Source organism: Sipha flava, unplaced genomic scaffold (assembly GCF_003268045.1).
Source record: "Sipha flava isolate LNK unplaced genomic scaffold, YSA_version1 42_pilon_pilon, whole genome shotgun sequence".
Classification (NCBI taxonomy): Eukaryota; Metazoa; Arthropoda; class Insecta; order Hemiptera; family Aphididae; genus Sipha; species Sipha flava.
In genome coordinates, this window is record NW_020273159.1 from 2,109,318 (window position 1) to 2,136,858 (window position 27,541).

General features: G+C 31.5%; 1 protein-coding gene across 2 annotated transcripts in view; it reads left to right on the top strand.

Moving 5' to 3' along the window:
* Nucleotides 1–18,734, top strand: part of LOC112689090 — a 203,430-nt gene extending 184,696 nt beyond the window's left edge. For both annotated transcript variants that reach the window (XM_025562605.1, XM_025562606.1), the window contains exon 5: nt 14,621–18,734. In XM_025562605.1, the coding sequence (XP_025418390.1) occupies nt 14,621–15,798 (1,178 nt within the window). In that variant the 3' untranslated portion in view covers nt 15,799–18,734. The remainder of the gene's footprint in view (nt 1–14,620) is intronic.
* Nucleotides 18,735–27,541: the final 8,807 nt, after the last annotated feature.

Below are 27,541 nucleotides of genomic sequence, written 5' to 3' on the forward strand. Positions count from 1 at the left end.
ATATGAATATTGATTCGTAATATTTAGTGTGAGTATTTAATCCATCTATATTAAATGTTTACATACAAATATATATGTATATATTTTCGAGTAATGTTTAAATTTCGAATATTGTTTTTTACGAGTTATTTCAAATTTTCCTCTTGTTCACGCATTTATAAAAAAAATTTATTTTATTATTTTATCTTCATAGAAATTAACAAATTAATTTTCCGGAACTGCTCCTTGGGACTAATAATTGTCCTCGTAGAAGACAATAGGACTTATTTATCCTGATCTATAAAGAACTATAAATTAAAAAAAAAACTTTCGAAGAAATATCCAATGTAATTATAATTAAATTTGTTCAATAAAATATAAGTATATACATTTATAATCGTAATAAAATATTTCCATGTTATTTTGGTATATGAGTTAATGAGTATATGATTCAAATCCATGTGACATATGAAATGTTGAGGTTTGTATAATATTTTAACAAGCGTTTAAGAGATGGTAAGAACATATTGCATACAATATCAAACGGAATTGTATATGTTAAAATATTTTTATAAAAATGTAAAGGATTCCTCGAATTTTGTGAAATTTTGAAGGAGTAGTATGGCAATAGAACACATCGCCGTTTCATCCGTCACTGTACGTTAATTGAATTTTATCGTGCAGTAATTGATTTCATAATTGTGTTGTATTTTTAATATTATAATTTATAAAAAATTGCAAGTATTTAATCATCATTGGGAAATCAAGGGTATCGAAAATGGGTATACGAAAACCAATGAAAAAATTATTTTTAATGTCACAAAAAACAGTAGTCTAAAATGTAACGATAAATTCTATGGTATTAAACTATTTAGTTTTGTAAAATTTAAATACCAAATCAAACTTACAGAAAAACATAATTAATGTTAGTTATGTTAGTACGGACAATGCATATACATAATAGTGAAATACAACACTTACGAGTAAAATTATATTATTAATTTATAACTATTGAATAATGATACGATTATATTATATATTTACCTAAATGATTAATTCATTTTTTATCGAAAATCAATTTAAATTTTTAAACACAAAACTTAATTACCTATAATGAAATATAATAATATTGTTTTATCAGAAAACGATGAGCACGACGAGTCCTGAATATTACTCGTGCAGTATATAGAGAGACAACATTATACATAGAATAACGAAAAAAAAAATCAACATCGAAATTTACACAAAACCACTCTTAAACTGTTTATCAGAATAAATTAACTAGAATAACAGTTTTCGGAAAAATAAACCAACATTAAATAATCCTATGACATAAAAAAATCATTGTAGGAAAGCAAAGGTTCGCAGTAGTAGTTTAACCTTATAAATTATGCATGTTACTAAGAGAACTTCTCAGAGCTAAAGCCCAAATATATATACATACTTCAATATATTTAAATGCACAATAAAATACTACAATTCGTTTCCGAACAAGAATACGCATCATATAATCCATGCGATTGTAAGGACTTTTTTTTATTTTTTTACGTAGATTCCTTTTTCGTTTCCAAAACGTAAACAATATACATCGAAACCCATGCAACACGGAAACGTAAATAGAAAACGAATTATAATGACAATTATCGTTTAAAATATCGTTACGTCTTATTGACAGAAACGGTCGATCGGTTAAAATGTGTTCTTATCGGTCTGGTAAACGATGTATTAAGTCCCAGGGACTGTAAGATGAGACGCCACCACATAATAATAATAGGTCTCTTAGATTACATCTCGTCGCAACGATAATGTATCTGAACGTACATACATGATACACACCCTTTCTCCCGTAAGTGCGCATGTTCGTATTGCAGGTTCCAACGGATTCAACGGTAGCAACTGCACACGGTCTCGAAAGACGGACGTTTTGCTCGTGTATTATTTTCGTCCCACCGTCGAAACTATGCGGCGCGATATACATCCCTGTGCGCGTTAGTCGAAAACAAAAGCGAACACCACTGGGTCTCTGGTCTCCGGTCAGCACGGGGGAGGTTTGTGCTTATTGCTGCGCGCGTTCCCCTCGGAACAATTGACATCGTACCGGGGACGTGGGCGACTTCCAACGCGGCCAACAGTCATTACCGGTGTCGTTTCCGTGCGTCCCGTTCGGATCGAAACGCGTAACGCTGTAGGGTGAACTAAGGTATTTTCGTGGCATATGCAGTTTCGTGATTTTACTTGTTGAACGTATAATGTAATCCCCTATTATACGATGGACTTGACAATTATATTGATCCTTAGAATTACTGTGTTTATGTAGATCAATATAATTTTCAAGTAAATCTTTTAATAGGGAATTACATTGTACGTTCATCAAATAATTTCACGAAATCGCTTATACCACGAAAATTCCTTAGTTCATCTTACGTTCACGGAGTGCCGAGAACTCTACGGACGACCGACGGTTTCCCGCCCGTACCAGATCGTCGAACGCGTATTTCCGTACCGAAAAAAAAACACGTTGGCCTCGACGGTTCGGCCGCATGACGATTCACGGTGAGCAATTACTGAACGAAAGTTCGCGTTTCCATTTCGATTGCCGACAAGGATCGTCACAACAATGTGTTAACGTTCGGGGATGATTTTTCAGGGAAAATACGCCGTTGTAGAATGAAATTGTAGAACTATTGGCCACCCCCGGTTACCCGCCCGCCGTCGATTGTAGTAAATTCGTATCTCAAGATATTTTTCGTTTTGAAACGTTCATCATATAAACGCAAATCAGCGATTTCGAACGTTGTAACAAACGAAAAATTAAACGTTCGATATCCGCTCGGAAATGCGTAAACGTCAACGCGTTGTTGACGTTACCGAACGGTATTTTATCGTTCACGACAATTCTGCTTTACGGGGTTCTATCGAATACAATACAATATTTTCTTGGGAAGTATAAAATCAATCTATAACGTAAACGAATATTTCGTGCTGATCGTAAGACAGAAACAATAAAATAAACCTTTATAAAACGAAAACATTATTGCCGTAGGTTAAGTATAAGCACACGGACGGGTTATAAATTTACAATATTTTCACGAGTCGACGAACAACACGATTAAACGTATTAATATGTATTAATATTACATACCCATGGAATACATATGGCAACAACACTGACAAGTCCGTTGTTCTTTTAATGTTCAAAATAATTCTGACGAACCATAGTTTGAAAATTGTTAACTTAACCCGTCGAATAACTCTCATTTGTACGTTTATTCGATAATAATTAATTATTAGTCTTATTCAGCAAACGTTTTCCAAACGAAATAAAATTTTTAATTAAATCATTCAAAAAATAATAAAAAACGCGTCAAAACGGGCGGTAAAATTAAGTAAAATTTTAGAATTTAATTCTAAACAAATGGTGTTAAACACCGTCACTGTAGTTGTATGTGTACCATCTGCCAAGTTTAAATTTGGTTTTAGCATTAAAAGAAAATTGGAATACTCTGGCTCTATTGTCTATGTCAACAACTGAATTTAATAAACAGCCTTAATATTTTATTATTATTATTATTATTATTATATATGTATGTATAAATGACACATCTCTCTACGATAGGATTGCGTTGGACAAAAATATAATATACGAGTATACATTTTATATGATATAATATAGTAGACCGTCATAGTTGTGTAGTCGCGAATTGATCTTTAATCTGCAATTGCAAATGTATTCTGAAACTTCCATAACTAGTTTTGCACTTTATTACCCTAAAGACATCTACCCTAAAGTAAAACTATTCTTGATACCGAACGCTTTCACTATAGCTTATAACAATATAGGAACATATTATACGTTCAATATTTGTAATGTGTGCTCTGTATTATATTAAAATTGAATATTTTTCAATCTTCTATCTATGGATCGTTATAAAAACTATACAAGTATATTATAACAGTCTAAATATACCAATAAACATTTATAATGTTGTTAAATAATTGTTATTATAATTATTGTTAGCTGATTGACTGAGTTATAAATCAACTAATCGAAAAGAACTAATCTCAAGTATAACATTTTTATTCATCACTTTTTCGATTCTCTTAAGTAAAAAAATTAAATCTAGGACAATGATTAATAATAACTGGAATGAATACGTATTTAATAAAAAAATAATTTTTACACTTGCATATTGAGTACAGTTCTGAAAAAAACTATTTTACAAAACTTCTAGTTTAAATATTAAGTTTAAAAATGTAATTTTATTTCAATGTGACATGATTGTTTTCAATCACTATGGTATAAACTATAGTTTAATACACTAGAAAAATATTCACGGATTAGTTTTTAATTCAATGGGTTTTTTATCGGCGTACTAAAAATTTAAATTAAGATAAGAGACAAACCAACGCATAATGTACAACAATAATTTGTATATTATACATGATAGTGTACATTAAGTTTAAGTAAAATAAAATAGAGCTAATTAGAGCTGAATATTTACGAGTTGAAATATTTCTTTAGTGTTTCTATAACGTTTCTTATGTCACTATTTATCTTGTGGGTTGTGAAATTCATTATCTCAACTCCCAGCACGGCAATACAATTTACGTACGTTAAACGTACGCATTGCAAACATTATAAAAATTGAATGTTTTCGTAGCATAAATGTATTTTCATAGAATCGATTAATCCTCATTAATTATCGATACTGCGAATGCGGTATGTGAATAGTTACACATGAAATAATATTATATTTTTTGAAAAAATAACGTACGGTAGGTGAAAATGATAAAAATACTAATGCGTACAACCTTGTAGACACGCTTGACAAAGATGAATTGGTTCCTGTGAACCGACAACGGAAAACGATCAAATGTTCTACATAAAATTTATATATAGTGTATTATTTATGAATTATTTTCTTAACTGTATTACATTATTATTATAAAAATGTATACAATATAACAATATCATCTTCAAACGATTCAGGTAAAATTGGTTTTATCTTAATAATAACTTTCGATTTTCATTTATAATATAGGCACAAGGAAAGCTTAATATTTTATTGATTTGATAATAATGAGTTGTATGTAGTGTTCGAGGAAAGGAATATTATTGAACGATTTTAGTCCTATTCACAAAAGTGTATTAATCTGGCATCTTAATCGTTTTAAGAATAGAGGGTACGGGACACAGGGCAATGTTTACCCTCGAATCAATGTTTTATACTACGCCATATTTAACGAATCATTTTACAATTATGAAACTTCACGGGTAAGTACCTTTTCTATTGCGTATCGATGATTTCAGCTAAATAAAAATGTATTTCTATATCAAAATCACTATTAAGATAAACAAAAAAAAAATACATAATAGATGAAAACTACTAAATTTACTAAATTCACTAAATTTATTTTGCTTTTGCTACATATTAGATATTACATAATACGTATCATAAAATAAATGTATTATTATGATGTATAACAGTTTATATTATTTATTAAAAACATTTGTGATTTTAGTTTGTTTTTTTTATTATTTTTAACTATTTTAGAAATATACTGCTCGTACTCAAGTTATATATTAAATTGAATAATTCGGTGATGAGTAGCTCTCTTCAACAGTTCTAGAACTTCTAGACTGTCTTTATTTGATGATGGTTCAACTACGATGTTAATAAATAATTAGCAACACATTAGTTTATTTTCTACGATTTTTCTTATAAAATTTGAATCTTATAACCGATTTTTTATACGGATTTTCTCAGTAAAAAAAAGTTTCACACACATTCATGATTGAATATTTTTTTTTTAAAAAAAAAGTTTGTTGTAGATTATAAAATGTATACGCTAAGCCGAATTTTTAAAATTTCTAATTTCATGAAATCAGAAACGCCATTACCGAATTCACATTTTCAGCAACTATAAGTACATAAAACAGCAGTTGCATGAAATGTATGAAAAATGCTATCCAATTCAAGAAACTTTTATTATAATATAGAAGTTTCTATTTAAATTTTATTCTATTCAACCATGTGCGAATTTAATCTTCATTTTTTATTTTTATAAATTCAACTTTTTGAATTTATATTAAATGTGTACACATAACATGTAGAGTCAAAAATACTACGATTTAACTACCAAATTAATGTCAGACTAGGAATATCATATTAATATTGTAGAGATTTATTTTATTTTTAAATTGGCCAAATTACTTATAAATTTTATTTTCAGAAGTATTAATCTTATTAAGTTTAATATAGGTGACCTAAACCGGCAGTGATATCACTTTTCTCGGGTTGATATTATCAACCATTTTATTTGATTTTTAAACATAAAACGCTACGTGGTTACAAATATAAAATACGTACTAGAAAATATAACAAAATCCATGCACACATATTTCGCTTTATTGGTTGCAACGATTATAGAAAAAATCCAATGAATTTAACAGTCGATAAAATGAAAATATTGTTGAATAATAAAAATAAGGGAAATCAATTTTAAGTATCACACAAGCAGGGATCAATAATATTATTGTATTGTTGAAAAAATAATAAAATACCTATTTCGTGATGAACATATTAAAAGGATTTTAACGTATTTTGACTGAAATGCTTTCGATAACGCGCACACACTCCACAGCAGCCGATACCCATTTGCACAAACTAACTAACCTGACCTGATTTTTTCAAAAAAATCAAACAAAAAATTAGTCATTTTTATTAATTTTTAGTGTATAAGTAATGTGGTTATACATTTTTTTAAATTTAAGTCAAATATTTAAGTTATCACTAATAGAAATAATTATATCTTGGATTTCCAAAAATTATCAAATTAAAAAAATCATAATTTGGTGTGGCATGTTTTTTAAGTGAGAATTCGGAGCATCGACTGGTATAGTTGCTATTATTTTGAAGAAAATTACAAGACAAATCATTATAATGTAGAATCTTACAGCAAATTATGTATAAATTTTTCTATTGAATATTGTTTAATGAGTAAAGCATTTAGGTTTGTAGTTTTTGAGATAAAAATAAAATAAACCGATTTTCTCGTTTGTTCATCTAACTTACTGCAAGTATGCGATCACTTGCAGTACCTACCCTACTAAAAAATACCTATTATATACAGAATATTGAATGAGGATGAGAGCGCAACTGGGCGAAAATTGTTCCGAGAACCTTTGAACTTGAATCAAAATATGTGTTGATTCCAAAACGAACAAAGCACTCAAATTGATTATTCTCATAAACATAGGATTGTACGGATTCCGTGTTGATGAAATAACTAATATCAAATGTCGAACTGTCTTCCTGATGTACGAATGCGAATTGGTACGTTCGCGCATCTTCCTCCTGGTCCTCGAGCTGCATGATCCCGTCCGAATTATACATAATATTATATATGACTTATCAAGTCTACAGTGGCAAATCTATGGCAATTATTCGTAATGTATATCAGGTATCAACCGGTATAGTGCGCCGACCGTTCTTCATCTTTTTTTATCATTCTTAATAAGGTTTTTTTATTTCTCTCCCAAAATGCTTTCGTCGAGTCGATAACAACGTATAACATTGATTTTAGCATAACTTTATATTGCTACCACATTGTGCAAATCATTATTGGGATATAATTTCTGTTTTCGTTCCGAGACCGTTGGTGTGCCTACCTGAAGTCCCAATAATGTTAGCGAATTTCCCAAAGAATATGTACATTAATTCGCGAGGTCACGACGAACGGCCATACCAAACAATAACAATAGTAGTATTAACAATTGCAATGCAATTTTATAGGGATGGTTCGTACTTCCTTTTCTCCCTAAATTGTTGTATTGTAAAAGCCGCGCGTTGGGTTTTACGGTCGGACATAAAACAATATGTTTCATATACATCGCGCATACACGAACTATATGTAGTTTGTTTGAACTAAAAATTAATCTTCGTACTAACAATATATATATATATATATGCCTATATCGGTATACGGTTGATAAACGATACCTGGTAATGTCACAAATAAATATTGAAACCATGAATTCGTATATGCTTAGAATTTTGTAAGGTAATATATTTTTAGATTTTAAAATGTAGGTGTTCTTTTTTTGCTCGAACGGAAATATCGGAAATTAAGTAAAAAAACATATAGGCTAGGTGTCCAAAACACGCAGGAAAGCTACATGCCATGAGTAAATCATCTTGATATTTTAGATTCAGAGAAAACGAGGAATGCATTGATTTACCACATGCGAGTGATTTTTTTGAATTTGTGTACACGATTTCAACCAGAAAAATTTCTCTCCTCATCATAGTCATAAGAGATTTCTGTTAAAAAAACGTCATCTAGTAGGTATATAGAGGAAATCATTTTACAAATTTCTCAACTGTTTTCCTAATCATTTTGAAAATCTGACGGTTTTTGATGAACTCAATTTTTTTAATAGTTATGGAAACTTGAAATTTTTACTAAAAATGACTAATTGCTATAGATATCAAGATTTTCAAAAACATTGTTCAAAGAATTTAGACATTTTTTTAAGATTTCGTGAATTTTTAAATTATTTTTTCGCAAAATGTCGATAAAATAATTTTAATAATTTTAATTAGACAAAAATTCTTGAAAATTTAATACAAAGTTCCTCGTACATATATCTTACTGATTAATGAAAAAACAATTTCATGAACTTTTTAATATTACATTTTGACAAAACGATAGATATAAAAAAAAATCCGATACATTTTTGAAGTTAAAAACACATAAAACATTCAATTTTGATATTTAAGGCTGGAAAATTGGATACAAGATTAATTTTATATATATATTTTTTTTTTTTGTAAGCAAAAAACATTATAGAAATTCGCAAAATGTGAGATATTTCGACTATTTTGACTGAATCGGATATTTTCATTAAACGATATGATTTATGTAGTTTTTATTTTACGGTTATTAATCGTACATATTGTGTATGAATAATATTAATTGAACATAATGTGCACAGTCGAATTCGTCAAGTGATAGGCGCGTTTTTGCAGAGTTTCTCAAAGTTTTTTTTGCCATAGGACACTCTAAAACTAATGCGAAAATTTGCCCTTAATCAAAATCATTAATAATTATTATTTTTTAATCTTATACAAAAATTGCATGTACTATTTTACAGACATAAATTATTAAAACCTATAGTAAATCAAGGGTTTTTTATAAAATTTTGAAAAAACTTTGTAATAGTATAAAACATTAAAGACGTATCAATCGAAAATAAATTAATGCCAAATAAATATTTCACGACCCTTCAGTAATATAGTCCCTATTTGAGAAGTTCTGTATATATATTTGCACTCGATGCACAGCGGGTATGATGCATTTGCGTGTATGTATACATTACGTGCACGTATTTAAGATTTTACGTACAACTTAAAGTTCATACCTTACGCGTTTTATGACCGTATAATATTATACATCAGTATACATGTACAAAACCGTATTATGTATAACTTCGTTTACACGCACATTACTACTTAATTGGTATAAATACTAACCGAGAGAAAGCGAAAGAACTGTTAAAAAAGTAAACAGTGCTTTAATTATATAAGTACAATTATATATTTACTAATAGTGCTAAATATTGATATATGTATTATTTTGTAAGGTTTTATATTTATCATTTTAAATGACAACATTCATTCATTTCCGAAGTTTAATTTGATTGAAATATATACTTTAAGCAAACACTAGTTAAACACACTGTCGGTTGCAATAAACCTTTAATTACCATTAACAAATTATGGAAATTATGTCAAAATAATAATAATAGAATATAGAATTAATTTCATAAATTTACATCATAAAATGTATAAATTATTCACTGTTATATTCCTTGTTCTAATCCGACTTCTTTTTCTTATTTTGGCCACAATGTACCCACTCCTCATTCGATGGTCGTTTCCTAGAAAGTTTTTCATGTGTACGATTTCTGGAACGATGACGATGAGACATGTGTTTATATGCCCTTTCTTCATTATAGCTTGTTTCTTGACCTTCAACAACACTCTCTGTGTGTCTACTACTACTGGGTGATTCTCTATAACGCATTTCCCTTTGATGTTCATAGTATTCTAACCATGCGTATTCGTTAAACCCGTAGCTACAGTAATCAGTATTATCTGCATACGGTCTTAACCAGGGTTTTCCTTCAGTTGAACACTCGTGAGCAGGCACACCATTTAAAGTGCCCATACTTTTCAAATCTTCCATCATTGAAGATAAAGTAAAATTACCATTTACTACGACAATCTCATCATCTTCTTCACTGTCAGATGATAATCCTTTATCTTCAAAAATGTTTTCATTAACGTCTGAGTCTTCAGTTGCGTTTGTTTTGACTAAACTTTTAAGAACTTCAACTAAAGTCTCATTCATCGTATTCTTATTCATATTTGTATTTGCCATCTTATGGTAGTAATAGGAAATTCAAATAATTAGAACAATAGTACTAAATATTTAAACTTAATATTAAACAAATATTAATAGTAACTGTTACCTAGTATTTTTTATCATGATAGTAAGTATTTAGTTTACCAAAGATGATACAATTACAAGTTATGACAATATGTTTATGGGAATCGCTGCTCTAATGCTCAATATGGAGACTGATAAACCGTCATCGAACCTCATTATTCCAATACAAACCAAATAACTGTTATCGTAATGAATAAACAAAAGTACTCGTACTACATATTAAAACAGAGAAATCTACTATAACTGGAAACTTATGCTCGGAAACTAAACTGAAAAGTGTCGTTTGGATGAACTATAAGTCACATAATTCCAGCAAGCTTTGGATTTCACTAATTATAATGTGTAATAAGAAACACGTGTTTATAACTATCTAAAAACAAAAAAAAATTAAATTTACAAGTTTAAGGATCTGTGATTTAAATATTGATGACTTAGTATGTCAAAAAAGTGTCGTTATCACATATTTGATGACCTGCAGATTATGCTGGCTTGCAATTTGAGATTAACCCCAAAACTTAAATAATTCCGATTTACTCCATTTCTGTCTACCAGAATATAATTATATTAAAAAATAAATGAGTAAAAAACTTTTCTTGTAAAATTAAAATGTTGAGAGTTTGTTTCCAACAATGAATTTTTAACTTTTTTCGTGATTGACGAATAATAAACGTTTTTAAACGTTTTCACTTTTTGTCATTTCACGTCGTACATGCACATTACTACTTAATTTGTGCTTGGCCAGCTTTAGTTTTATCAGCGCCCCACACAAGTATTATTTTGGTATCCCTCCTAAAACACGTCTTAAACATAACATTAAAACAGGCACAATTATGGAATTTAGAGGTACTAAACCCTATGTTTAAAAAAATGCTTCAAAATATCCAACTTGCATACTCACTACATATTTGTAAATCATACAGAGAACGAACATAATAAGAAACATAATATAATGATATCTTATAAAACTTTGATTTTTTCACGTTTTGCATGGCGATATAATAACAAATAATAATAAAAATAACAATAATAATTGAATTAATATCAAATCACATTATATATTTTTTATTTTCATCCAATGTAGATAATTTGCGGCGCCAATGTTTGATGAAATTCAATTTTAATTTTAATGCTTCTCTCGCGTTCTTCTAATTGTTCGGCCTGTGTCATCATCCGCGTCGATCGTATCTAAAGGCGGCCCAACTTATGGGTATCTTTCAAAAGATATATTACATCCGGTATTTGTGAGCGGTATTGAGCGCGGCTTAACATATTATGATTCGCAGGCTGAAAATTTGTTACTTATCATCGTTCCGATAATATGGTGATAATACGGTTCAATAATATTAAATATACTTGTGTTTAAGTGTATAACAACAAGTCGTCGTGTATTTTACCTTAAATAGAGAAGTTTACAATTGGATTGCTTAACAGTGTTCTCTTTCGACTCTCGAATATTATATGTGGACAATCGTTAAAGCTTGGAAGACAAAAAGAACAGACAATCGGGTAGAGACAACAAGAAGTATAATATTTAGTGCGCACTTAGTGAAATCGTGATTCATATTTGTACACTTCGTCAAATTTAAAAATTATATGATAACTTTACATGAAAGTAACAATACAATTTCACATCGTGTAATTTTTTTCTCCAGCTGTTCATCCACTTTTTACAATTGAAATTATATGTTATTTTTCACCACTCCACACCATAGGTGTAATTTAAATTTTTTTCCTAGGGGGGATGCTTGAAAAATGTATACAAAATATATCTATGGGGATCTTAACCAACCTTACTTTCATTATCAAACAAAATATAACATTTTGAAATGTGAAGAAATTTGAAATTTTGTAATGTGCTGGATTTTTTTTTGGGGGGCTACTGCCAATTTTGGGGGGCTAAGCCATCTAAGCCCCACTGATTTTCAACTATGCTCCATACTTATTTCAATAAAGTAAATAGCTAATAATTGGTGTATCTTATTCAATACAATAAAAATGTAATTTGACTCATGACCAGATGTGATCAATGCTTACTGTGTTACTGTTTCAAAAGTCTTGGTGCAAAATGATTTTAGACATCTTTATCCCATAGATATGTTCAAACTATTACATATACAATAAAGTTTTTTTATTTTTTCATCGGTCGAATTTTCAGAAAAATAATAAAACTAATTTTGTATGATTTAACAACTTCTTATTATTTGAAAAGCCTTTTGTTTAAACGAGATAATAAAATACGCACATGAGTTACAATAATACTATGCAAACTAACTAACTCCATGTTCAGTTATGATTTTAAAAAAACCATTAAGGTATACATTATTTAACATCTGCAATAATATATCCAATGCATTTCATACCGTATAGTATTACACACTGTTTGGGCGGGTGCGGAATATAATACGCCGTTCACCTCGGTGCCTATTACAGTAAACGTTAACTGTAAACGGGGACTTAGGAAATTCTAGGAATATGAGTTCCACATTTTTTCTTCTACCAGGACATTAATTAAAACGACTGAGGGAGGGTTCGCCTGCGCTTGACTGGAATTAAACCTGGTTGGAAACAATTAATAATTTAAAACTAGGTGCAACTATTGTGTAATGTCACGCGAATAATGTTTAATCGTAATAAATTCATAATATGTAAACAATAAATTAATAACACAAAATTAATTGGTCAGTTGACCACTATCGTATGCGTTTAATGCCGAATAATTTTATTACAGTAAGAATAATTATGATCATAATAAAGATAACGTTATGAGTATGGTAACTATGAGCGAATAACTTTATTAAAATAATAAAATATAAATTTTAAATAATTAGTTATGACTATGCTATAGAATCGAAGTATGTTGACAAAAAATAAATATCTAAACAATAATAAATAATAATAATGTGCCTGACGATAAAATAAAATATTTGTACAAAGTGACTGATTAGCATAAATTCTGAACGGTAACTAACCATAGTATAATATTTTATACTATAACAATTATAATAATAAGAAATAATGTGAGGTTATCGGTTCCGGATGATGCAGTGTACACCTGGCCAGTTGCAGCCATTATTTAAAAATAAATTTTTAAGTTGGACACACATACTCAAATGACAATAAATAAATTATAAAAAAAAATTACAGTAAAACAAATAAATGTACAGTGAATTTATTAAAAACTGTGCCTGAAAAAAATAATGTGTTGCACATAAAATATGATTCACAGACACACGCACTATACATTCTAATAATTTAGTTGACTTTGAAAATTGTTGAGATCGTAGAAAAATTGAGTAGGTTACCGTTTTCTAAATTTTTCGCGCGAATAGCATTGGCGTTACTCAACGTCAGATAAATATTAATCCTTTATGACGCCAGCCGGTGGACAGGTAAAATATTTAATTACTTGTAAGGCCGTAACACACGTTATAATGTATTATATATGCATTATAACATATATATGTATTATATATGTATATATTATATATACACATATGCCGAGTCATTTCTAAGGGGGTTAGATGTTCAAACCTTTCCCTCCAAATTGTCCTTAATTATTGTTAAATTATGTTAATCAAACTCTAACTGTTGCTTATCGACATCAGTGCTAACTTAATGCGAGATGTAGCTATGGAATTAGGAATTGAAAACTAATAAAACATTAACGAAAGTAAAAAATCCAAAATTACAAGTAATAAAAAAAAACGAAGAAAAAACCAAATTATTATATTTTTTTGCAGTAATAATTAATATTTGAAGACTTACTATTATTTTATGTAGAAGGACCTCTAAGATAAAGGGAATAAAAGTTGAAAGTAATAATTTTCGTTTGGACGTTTCCGATTATTGTTATCAATACCGAAAATTGTATCTAGTTAAATGAGATGTTTATCTGAAGTAAGAATTTTGGATAACTCGTAAACGTGTATCTTAGATAAGGTGAAAGATAAAATAAATAATCATCCGGATGAATCCTAACACTGAATGCGATACCGTATCACGACTTACAACGGTTTATTACGACAGGTGGACAAGGTACACCGGATGAGAACGTGTCAAAAACGACTGTTTATCGCGATGGATCATCCTGAATAATCTAAACGGGACGGTTTTTGTGTGTTCGCAGGGCTAATACTGGCGGCCGGGCTGTTCGTGTTCGCGTCGGTGCTCAACGACAGCTTCTCGCCTGTCGTCTACCAATCGGTTGACGGCGACGATACGGACGACAGCGATGAGTTCGACGGCGGACTGCGGTCCGACTACGATTACCGGTACGGTTGGTCGTTCGTCGCGTGCAGCCTGGCGTTCCTGGCGTCCGAGGCGTCCGCCGTGTTCACCATCACCGCGTACTTCCGGCGGCTAGAGGACCGCGTCCAGTACACGGCCGTCGACCGCAAACCGTCGCTAGACACCACGCCGTCCACGTGCGGCGGCAGTGGTGGCGGCGGTGCCGGTGATCGGTCGTCCGCTTGTTCCGTGGACACGCGGCCCGATTCGCCGAACGCGGCCGACACCATGTCACGGACGGAACAGTTGTCCGCGACCGCGACGTCCGGACGGCTGTCCGCGTCGCAATGCTCGCCGTCCGGCGGCTGCGAACAGTCCACGTCGTCGTCGATGTCGGGCGCCCCGGCCGAGGCCAACGGGACGGCCAGCAAAACGCCTCCCGACATATGTCCGTCGAAAATCGGTCGCGACGACGCGGCCCCGACTACGGGCGTCCTGCCGCAGCCGCCAACGTCGACGGCCAACAACGGCAAACCTAGTCTGGCGGCCATCGGCTACGGCAGTAGTGCGACGCTCGGCCGCCCGGCCGCGCAGCAGCAGCACAAGCACCACCAGCACCATCTGCAGCACTACCGACAGACGGTGGCCGTGGACGGCAACGGGTCGTGCTACGAGGTAGACACCACCAAACCGTGCACGTGCACGTCGGCTTCGACCACCAAACGGTACGCGACCATAGCTGGCGTGGCCAGGCACAACGGTGGCAGCAAACATCTGCAATACACGACCACCGCGCTGTCCACTGCCACCACCACCAACAACAACAACAACAACCACATCGGCGGCGGGAAACGGTCCGCCGTCGGTCTGGCCGCCATCAAGGAGTGCGCTGGCGCCTCCGATCACCATCAGCACCACGGCGGCGGTGTCCATCTCCGGAAACCCGAGCCGCCGACCAGGCGGTTGAAAGCGTCCGTCGGCGGCTACGTGATACCGCAGACGCCGATCGCCGCGCTCGAGGCGCTCGACTGTCCGCCGGCCGCCGATCCGCGTCTCGTCCTGCCCAGTTCGGTATGACGAAAGTGTCGCGTCGTACTCGGCCAGGACGAACACGCCGTTTGACGACGCGACGCACGGATCGCGGTTCGGGCGGAAACGCCGTCCGCGCACGTACATCCTACACATCGCACGCGCCATCCGTTCGGTGTTCTCGGGCCCGTTTCACGCACGTCCGCACCACTGCACCGGGTTTTCGTCGGCGTTCCGATCCGACTGAGAGAGATCGTCTGAACAATGCATGCCTGTAGGTGTCATACATTCGATATCGACCCACCCCCCTACCCTTTCTTCGAGGTCTCGCGGTGCTGGTCCGACTCGATCTTGGAGCAGGAATTTCATTTTTTATTTTTTTTTCCTCCGGTCCGTTAATATAAACTCGTAACGGACGACTAACGACGATAAAAAACAAACGTTGGGGCTGGAGAAAAACCAAAGCCCGCGACTCGTTCCTGTATCATTGGGGAGATGAAACGATTGAATATTTTTTTCGCCTATTGATGGATGTTTGATGGATGATTTTACAGTAATACGCTCCACCGATTTATAATCACATCCACACAGTGATTTTTCGAAAACCTCATTGAAAGTTCCTGCTAACGTTAAGAGCACTCCGGCGATATCCGAAATTTACAAAAAAAAATTTAATTTTTAAGAGTCGATCCGTTGACGTAGAAACATTTTTGAGAATTGCATAGGACAAGTCATTTAACGGCGACAGATTCGTAAGTTATATCCAGTTCATCACGTTCGTGTACAACATGTAGAGATCGGAAATAAGTGTAGAAAATATTAATTTTCATTCGGCTTGAAAAATGATATATTATTTTTACCAACAGAAGCGTTGTGCGATACGCCATCCGTTTCCACGATTCTCGCGTTCATAAACATACGCACAGAAATAGGGTTTAAAATACTTACACGCATATGTTTACCGTTAACGTGCTTCACAAGGATTTTATGTTACACAATACGCGGAATCACTTGGAAAAACAATAATATAATACGTATGTAGCAACGAAACAACACGTTATAATTTATTATCAGAGGAGAGTGAATAGCAGCTGCGCATGTGTTATTATTATGTATATATTATTATTGTATGATCCGATTATTCTACATTTTCGGTTCGCGATCCAATGGCGGAAAGCTATGGCGCGTGATGACAACGCGCGGAATAATAAGGTTTTTCGCGTACCGCTGTCGTCAGAAATAGTCGACGTAAATAGTCCTCCAGAGTATGGCGAATAATCCGCGCGACCAAAAGCTACAACCGGTGCAGTAGATGTTCAATGTTATTACCGTTTGAACGTACATAATATTTGCATGTGCAATGTTCATTACTATTTTCACGTTATTATAGTACAAAAACATTGCGTTTTGATTCTTCCGAACACAAATATTTTATCGCCGTCACGTGTATCATACGTTTATCGTGTGCGCCGGTTAAGAACGCGAAAAACAAATGATGTGCTAATGTACTAATGCGTCTGGACACGACGAACCAACGTTTGAGCGAGAAAAAAAAATTTTTACTCAAAGGGTTTTCGTTTTTCGTATCATAAATTGAACGATACGAGAAACACGCGGTGTATCGGAAAACGTTTTCTCAGATGTGCGCAGCTGTCCGTGTCCAAAGGCTAATACCGACATCCGGTCGTCTTACGATCGTCCACTCGGTTTTTCGTTTTCCAATTCGATACGCGTGCACGGGAAAACGTGGATAAACGGGATCGGTCCCCGACGTATAATCATAATCGCGCAACAACAGAAGAAACGCCAGAAATAACATTATACATTGTAAGACGTAAACAATTGTTGGTGAGATGCGACTACGTTTAACGGTATTGCGCCGATCGTTATGTTTATTACCACAGAATAGTAATTGTAGTATAATATAGTAGTGAATAGTTAAATAAACATTTGGAGAAAGAATCTACAATATCGACAAAATATACAGGGTTTATATGTTATAAAAGTAACATTACTTAAGTGGTCGCATTTATTTTGTTTACAGTCCGCCATTCGTTTTTTCATACTGTCCATAACTTTCTGTAAAGTATGCACATCGATGGCTACAATTTCCCGTCTAATGTTTTCTTTCAACTCTAATGATGTGCGTGGCTTATTAGTGAATAGATTTTAGGAAGCCCCATAAAAAATAATTAGGTGGCGTTGAAGCAGGAGAACGTGGTGACCAAGCAATATCACCATTGGCCATTTGAGTAACGTAATTTTTATAAGTTAACATTTTTATTGATAGTAGTTAAATGTAATCTTCGCGTTGAATAAAATAAATAATTTTTCATTATTTTGTTTCTAATTCTTGACTAAACTAATAAACTTCAATTAAAATTCGTCAGAACCCACTGCCTCGCCGTGTATATATTTCCTTATTAGAAGAAAAAAATATTGTTATCTTTCACGCTTTAATGTATACCATCTGCCTCGCACCGGTTTCGCACTTATGTTACCGCTTAATATTTTACTTCAATTCAGAGCAGACAAATGTTAATTAATTTTTAAGGTATCTCGACAAATATAAATTACACCAGTATGCTGTGTACAAATTTACCGTAATATACATACACATCAGATTTTTTTATTCGACTTTTTTAAACTTTTCTTTTAACAGAACACCAGCAAATTATATATCTTGATTTTCCTCGTAAAATACTATCCATTAGTGAAAACCAAAGTAGAAACCGATCAATGGACGTACAGAGAAAACCAAACACAGGTGCACTGAAGGACTTTGCCTTATACTATGTATAGATATATTTTCTATACTATTAAAAGCATTATTATTTTAGCTCTAACAAGTTCCTTTACAGCATAAATAATTTATAAGATAAAACAACTTTTAGAAACTTTGGTTTTGGCACAAATTAATTTAATTTTGATTTATTTAGTTAGGAACAATCAATCTAACAAAAATTGTATAGTATTATTTGTTTATAATTTAAACGAAACGTTCTACAAATAATATTTTTCACAATATTTTAATTTTTCAAAAGATATTTGCAAATTATTGATAAAAAGACCCGAATTCGTCCGAAGTTGTTTAACCTTTTCCGAAGCACTAAATTGGAGAGAATATGGTAAGACTGTGTACACTTTTATGACTTCGCACATTTATGGGGCATAAATGTAGACGCAAAAAGGTTTATGACATTAACCGCGATGCAAGAGAAAAGGATTTTCATGATAAAACTAAAAAACGTTGTTTTTGATAGTGCGTGGGGAGGGGGATGACAACAAAATAATAAAAGCCACGTGTCTCAATCCATATCGAGGTTACAGGAAGACATTATTCAGACATGAATATTTACATAATACGTATGAAGTTATTCGATTGGGTTCGGTTTCAATGGAAACCCGAGTTTTTTTTTTTTTTTTTTTGCAGACAAACTCTGTAAAAGCGAATGCAGCATAAACGCCCTCGAGAGAATCACATCAGCGGTACATGTGCACATACACTGCTTAACATATACATCGTAAATTCTAGTACATCACCGTTCTACAAGAATAAAGCAAATACGCATGTTATGTTTGTTTAGTACAATTGACAATAATATTATAAAATTTTATATTTTCAACACCATACAAATCCAAGTAAATGCATTTACCGTCTTCGGGTTTGGCGCACAACAATCAATAGAGAGTAATATAACACAATACCCCTTGTTTTTCATCGGAATAGTATAATATAACAACATTAATAATAATAATGGTAATGATAATAGTGAACGCTATTGGGGGCCGGACATATTTGATTGTCATTCTTATAATATTATTATTTATTATAAAATATAGCTTATACGCATCATCTTGAAACTAAACCACTGCGTTAAATCACTGTGCTCGCAATACTTTAGCTTTGGCTTTTGTACAAACGAAACACAATTTATTATTTTTGTGTGGGAGAATAAACCCCTTATTAATCGTGGGCAAGAAGTGCTTTTGAAATATTTAAGTTTATAGAAAAAATACCCGATTTCGTTCGATGACGTGTGTTTAGATAAACGTGAAAATCTTAAAATCTAAATTTAAGGCGAACATAGTCGCATACTCATCCTTTACCGATACACCGCGTGTATATGTACGTAAATAAATTATTGTGAATAAATCGTTTTAAGAAAAAAATATTATGGTTTTTGGTAGTTAAAATTATTTGACAATTATCTTAATAAGTGTATATGCATTATTTTATAGTATTAGATAAGTAACAGAAAATTATTATTTTCAATGTACTTAAAATATTTGTGTGAATAATAATAAATCTTTAATAAGATTATAAGATGTGTTAAAAAATTGTATTGCTTTTAAAGTGTAATTTTTATCGAATTGTTATTTTTAATTGCAAAAAGAGATGTTTTTTTATAAGCTAAAACAAATATAAGTTATAATAATAAACACTTTAAAAAATATTATTTTTCCTTCGACTTCAGTATTATACTCAATACATAATACATATTTTAGAATAAAGGATGGCGATGACAAAAAAATTGTGTATAATAAGGAATAACGAGAAGGACACGTCCATAAAAGTACATTCTGGTAGAAAATTTATTTTTGTTTACCACTTATCTCGTTTCACACAATTCCTTAAACGACCAATAATCATCATAAACCACATCATAGACAGATTGATGTTTCAGCGGTTACGTTACAGATATACTTATACTCGTGCAGTAGCACATTACTTATCTTTTTAAAATAAAATCGTGTCTAAAACGGCCATTCGCTGTTCTCGACACGTAAAATGTTATTAAACGTGTTCCCTAAAGAGCAATTGCCTATATTTTAATATAGTGTGATGGTGTAGAAATAATACATTTGCCTACAGCAAGAATATTATTATTTTTTTTTTTCGAGGACTATATGGAATTGCCAAACGACCCGGTGGATCGACGAACCAGCAATAGTTGACGGCTGAAATAGTGTAAGTACCTTTTATAACAATAATGTAATAGTACTTGTATATTTATGAGCCAAAAGTAACAGAGAAAAACTATAAGAACGAAGATATTGACTATACTATTTTGGGTGTAACTTTGTATTGGAAAGTAAAATCCTCTCCTTACGTTTCATGTCCAAATGGTATAAATATCGCTTCTTGGGCTCTTTTAATGTTTAGGAAAAATGTTTTGCGTTGAATTTGTCAGAACAACGTAAAGTCGAAAGAAAAAATACATATCGGTGAGATTTGAAGGATCATGGGTAAAAGTCACTGATTCCTTTTGAAAAGTTTGAAAATAATGACGTTCTGTAACATTCGATAACGATTCTGAATATATCTCGGTAGACCGTACTCGTATTTTATGCATAAATCATAGATCATTGGAAAAATGGTTTGTCGAAATTTCTGAAATATTTATCTAATACTGCAGTTGAAATGTAATACTCGTATGAATAATTAAATTTAATTTATTTATACATAATTACTTATTTTATTTATAAAAACTATATTAATACAATTAACTGGTGCTTGACTTGGAAAAAAAATATAGTAGTATTCTGATAATAAATACATATTTTACGTCTCTACCTAATTAAAAACTGAACATACCGTATTTATTCCCTTACAACATCCTCAAACATCTTATCACAAACCAACAAATATTCCATAATTTGTTTTACCTTTTTTCAAAGTTTGAATCATAACCTGAATATATAAATATAGTGTATTTTTTATCTGAATAATATAAAATCTATCTAAACTAGTACAATATAATTGTTTAATCGTTACTGCTGCAAACACTGAAGTGTACGAGTCACTAATGCCAAGAAAATCAACAAAAAAAAAAACAATTTTACAGTATTTCACAGATAGCACACAAAATAAATACATACAATATATGTATAATAATATCTTGAGTACCAACTATAATTAAAGCATTTTATTAATATAAAATTCAATGAAGAGATTTATTTAAGAACCTAAATAAATATTACTAGGACCCCCCCATTTGCATATGCTGTGGGGTCCCTCTTACAGTCAAACATATAATCACCGAATGTAACACACACAATATGTAGAGAATTAAGCAGCAGATATCTTATCACCTGGCTGAAACACTAAGACCCAAACCAGACAATATCGTCAAGCTCTGCCAATTCCTCACAGATACACACCTCATCAACCTCCTGTAACCAACCTGCACTAATATATTTGTTTATTTAATAAATGAATTAGTAATAAGTAATACGTTTATTTTCATTATGTATTAAGTCAAAACATTGTAACGTCCAATGACCATAGAAGCAGCGGATATATTATATAATAAAAAAAATAAAAAATAAAAAAAATATTACTATTTATAAATATACCTTATCGCCTGTATCGGTAATTTTGGTGTTATTATTTTGTTTTTATGCTCACATATTAACATTTGTGTCGTATTCGACAGCTTAAAACAATACCATTACGTTTCTGTAATTGCTATTTGTTACATGTTATTTATTATTTGTTAAATACTTTACGGTGAATGTTATATCCAATTATTTTTTATCTTGTTTTCAATAATTCAATAATTTGTTATTTCCCCGAACACCATATCCTATGTCAAATGTAATATTACATTTTTATTATATTCTTAATAAATTATTTAATTTAACCAACACTAAATGTGTTTTTCTGGCAACATTTTTTTTTTAATTAATATAAAAATTGCTAGACTAAAAGACTTGCAGAGTGGGTCTTGTTTTGGTCTTGGTCTTGCTGCAAGACCAAGACCAACTTATATATATATATATATATATATATATATAAATAATATTATTTTCATTTTGTAAATAGTTTGTTTTTAGTAAAAGTATTAACTTTTTGTAATTTTATAAACACTAAACTTAAATAAAACACCGTTCCATGCGTCCTTTCTTGAAAAAATAGTAGGGGTACGCTAGGATATCTAATAATTTAATTGGGGTACTCAGTTCCCTATGCCTCCCCTCTAAGTCAAGGAATGCATTTAACTTTAACATTTCATATTTTCCAAAGTAGTTTTTTTTTTATTAATTTTCATTGTGCTTAGAAAAACCATTATGAAAATATATACTTCAATATAAAATATACCTTCTGTATCCGATTTCCGGTTTAACGAGAAGTGGCCATGAAACTTTAGAGGTACCTTTTTCTTTTCGAAAAAGTACATTTTCGCAGAAGTATAAAAAAAAAGGCTAAAAAAACTGTCATCTTTTTTTACGCCAATACTTGTTCCTAGCCTACACTCAAGACCTAAAACGCATTCATTGCGTTGGTGAACAACATTTGCAGAACAATATAACAAACAATCGACAAAAGGACGGTGAAAACGACATGGAAAAAAACAAAAAAAAAAAACTATTGGACCCATCTTGTTTGAGTTGCTGGACCGTTCACGCGCTTTTGTAATCCTCTGAACACAGGTGCGTGTAACATAACCTCGACCTAACAACAGGATCGTATTAAGGGAGAGAGGAGTATCGTCGCCCGAGTGGTAAATTTTTTTTTAAATATAAAGGGTGGCAGCATTTTATTATAACCATTTTTGTACCAGCCTCTAATCCATCATCCATTTTCATTCGTCAATCAAAAAATTTTAATACTTTAAGATTTTGCATAACAACCACACTATGAATTTTATTTTCATGATAATATTATCAAAAGTTGACTGCGTAAAATCCATAGATAATAAATATTATCTTTCTTGAAAAATCGCATAAAATGTATGTTGGGGTAGCAATAAAATTTTACCTGAGGCGTCAAAATTCTAAATGTCTCTGCCTAACAGGACTGATCAACCGAGAGCACTTATTTTATCACGTATTTTAAATGAGTAGGTGAAACGACGACCACGAAGTGAAATAAACGGTGCAATTGGGTGCATGGGAGTATTATAGAGGCGGGGAACGGTTCTTGAAATATTATTAAATTCAAAACGAGTTAGAGCTTATACAAAAAATGAAAAATAATATTTATGTATTTATACGTACATTGAAGATTTACTAACTACGGTAAATCTTGTGTTTTTAAAGATAATCATATCTTAATTTTTTAATTTCTAATAACTCATACAGCTTAATTTTTGTTAAATTTTGAAATACCTAAGTATAAATTTACTAGAGGTATTTTTTTCTTTTAGATAAAATCTCGAAAAATATAAAAATAAATAATCGTGACGGTAAATAATTATAACGATAATTTTTTATTTTATTTTCATATAACCTTTAAAATAATATTGAGTATTTAATATAATATATTTATATTATATTATAATACTGCAGCAGGCTGCTCGAAGATGGATCAAATATGTACCACACATCACGTTTGGATATAATGACATTTGAACATGGTCGTCTGAACGTTGGGGTATTTGGACGTCAAAAAAATATACAGAATAAATCGTATCGTATAATATAGTATTATTTACCTCATTTATTACACCTTATAGCAGTGCTTCTCAATCTTTTTCAAACTGCCGCCCCTCTAAGAAGCAAAATTTTTTTCAATGCTCTACATCCTTCAGTTCATTAAAATAAAAATAAAAATAGTATACATGAAATGTTTATAATTAAATAATAAATAATATAGATATAAATGTAAACATAATAAAAATAAAATGTAAAATTTATGTTTAAATATAATTTAAAAGGATAATTTATATATTTTAAAATGTATGGATCAGTGAAATGCATGGTAATTCAAAGCCAATTTTTTACGTATGGTTCAAAATTTGTGAGATGAAGCCGTAAGTCTCTTCTTTTGACGATGTCTAGTCGATTTCTTTTTTTTTTTTATTAGATAATAACGCATCTGATATATGTAGTTTATATTTCACAATCACTAATTTATTTTAAAAATTGATAATCGAAAAACAATTACAAATAAATCTTGGTACATTGCAATGAACGGAAAAAAAATTCACCACCCTCTAATCACCCAAAACGAGCTCACCGCCCACCGGGAGGCGGTATCGCCTCCATTGAGAAGCACTGCCTTATAGCAATGTTGTTGAAAACTATTTTTGAAACTTTTATATTTGAAAACTAACAAGCATTAGAAAATATGTAATGAAACAAATTATGATTAATTTTAACACAAATTAAAGTTTAATTATTATTGACAGAATGTAAATTTTTATACATAACATTTTATTTAAGTGGCCACCTTCATTTTCTATACGTTCTCGCATACTGTACACAAATATCTATAGCATATTTACATCAATGACCGTAATTTCTCGCCAAACGTTAATTTTTCTATTCTACGGTAATGTTTGTGACCTATCGATGAACACTTTAAATTTTTTGAAAAAAAAATCTACAAAAATTAATCTGGTGGTGTTAATTATGGAGAACGTCGTGGCCAGGCAATATCACCATTGCGTAAAATCACATGATTCGGAAATATTTTAACTGACCTTTTAATAGTCATTGAAATACGCGTCGTTTGACTTGTAGTACCACCTTATTATAATCGAATTACAATTTTATATCGTCAACTTTAATATAGCCTCTGTTTTATCTTATCTACTTCAGTGCATGACTACTGATAAATATAATTAATCATATTTTTCATACCTTAACACTTGGAAGATTTGTGAATAATTTTATACTTCCTTGTAATTATTTGATTATATTTTGCTTATTGGTTCGTGTACATTAGTAAAGTTATTAATTTAGGTACATAAAATGGCGTTTTACTATGATATATTTGTAATAAACGATGCCATATTATATGATGCAATATAAGTAACGAGATAATATAGCACTGTCAGTATGTTCCTATTCATATATTATATTACAGTGGAAAATCATTACCGATAAAATTATTATTAAAGCTGTCGTTTTAAAATGATTCCGTTCTATTTTTTCCTCCAAAGGAATTATTAGCATTATAATATTTAAAAAATCAAAATTTTATTCATTAATAATACCTTGAGTTAAAAATACTTTAGAAATAGACAATTACAATAAGTAATATTATTAAAAATAATAAGTTATTTGTCGAGTCTAAGTTTTACATTTGTTATTCGTAAGTATACACAGTATACAGTGTATATAGCGGTCAGTCGGAGATGATATGAACTCCAGATATTGCATTTGTGCATCATATTTACACAGCAATACACAATTATTCTATTCAGCCATGAGAGTCGTGTACATAAAAAAAAGAAATTATAGACATATTTTTTTTTAAACAGACACTAATTTTAAATCATGCTAACCTATCACTTTTCAGCTGTCTTTTAAATAAAACAACCCTGAATTGTAGTCTACAAAACGAATTTGCTTTGCCGGAAAACGTTCTATAATAGGCCGGCCATATACTGCGGATGTCGGACCTTATCTTTTAAGACCGTGGCCGTAGGCAAGCCACGCGGGTCGTGAGTTTCTCTTCAGCTTTACATTTTTTTTCGAAAAGGTATCTCGTTCATTGGCCGCTCCTGCGGCCGACATCGGTTGCCACGGAACTAACGAGGATCCCCAATAAAAAAAAAAAAAAAAAAAAAAAAAAACGGAAACTGAAATATAATGCACCAAATAAGTATTATATGATATATTTTCTAAAAAATTAAGCTACACGCATATACATACACTTGCAAAATTTTATTTTTTAAAACGGAATCATATTTATAATTTGTAAATTTATATTAATCAATATTGTATTGATACCTAGTAAAATATAAGCATTCACAAATGCTTAAAGAAAAACGTGGCAATAACTAATCAGTATTTCTGCAATAATATTCCAGAATAGCTGTACTTTTATCAAACATAATTCTTTTCGATGTTGTTCTTGTTGAAAGTATTATATTTCGACGATGTTTTGACCCAAAAACGGGGTAAAATAAAAAAAAAGGTCGTTGGCTATTAAAAAATAACGTGTAACATTGCTTTTAAAGAGTTAATATTTTACACTTTAAAACTATAGAGTTAAAAGCTTTTAAAATAAACTGTTATTAATATTTATGTGTATAGGAAGTGTAAAAAGTAGATATTATTTATTTGGTGCCATTTATGTTAAGCTACTCGTACATTGTTTTCAAATAAGACCTGAACATAATACTTAATATTACATTTTATACGGATTTCTTTTGATCTGAAAAGTATACGTAGTGTTAGGATTATGAATTAAGAACAATAAAAATCATGTAGGGAATAATAAAAAAATAATAATAACAATACCTTAAAATAATTGTTGTTAATATTTTCTTATTAACGAAAAATTAATTTTGTGAAGATGAATATTCGTGAAAAAACGCATCTTGTCAATTATGGATTAATGAAAACGCCATCGTTAAAATTGATTAGTTGATCTGTATTTACTAAAATATCGTAACATCGGTAGTTTAAATGTTATAGTATTTAGTTAAAACATTTAGGGCTTTCCGCACCTATTAGTTTTAGAAAACCCGCTGTTAGGAAATATTAAGCACGTTTTTTTTTAGACTTGAGACAACTCAACGTTAAATTCAAAATAAGACGGGAATTTGTAATTTGCACCTAATTAAAGATAAGAAATTTGCACCACTGCAGGTAATCGAAAGTAGTGTTTGTAATTTGCACCAAAATAAGTATCTATTTTTTCGACAATCGAATATTCGATATTATAATATACAATTATTCCTCCCTATCCTCGTATTCTTATTTTTTATTTTGATAATCGAAGAAAATAATTTTATGTATAAGAATAAAAGCAATTTAGAAATATATGAAAAACGTAGACGTAATATATAAGGAGAGTCTAAAATGTTAAAAAACGTGCTGAAGTAATACT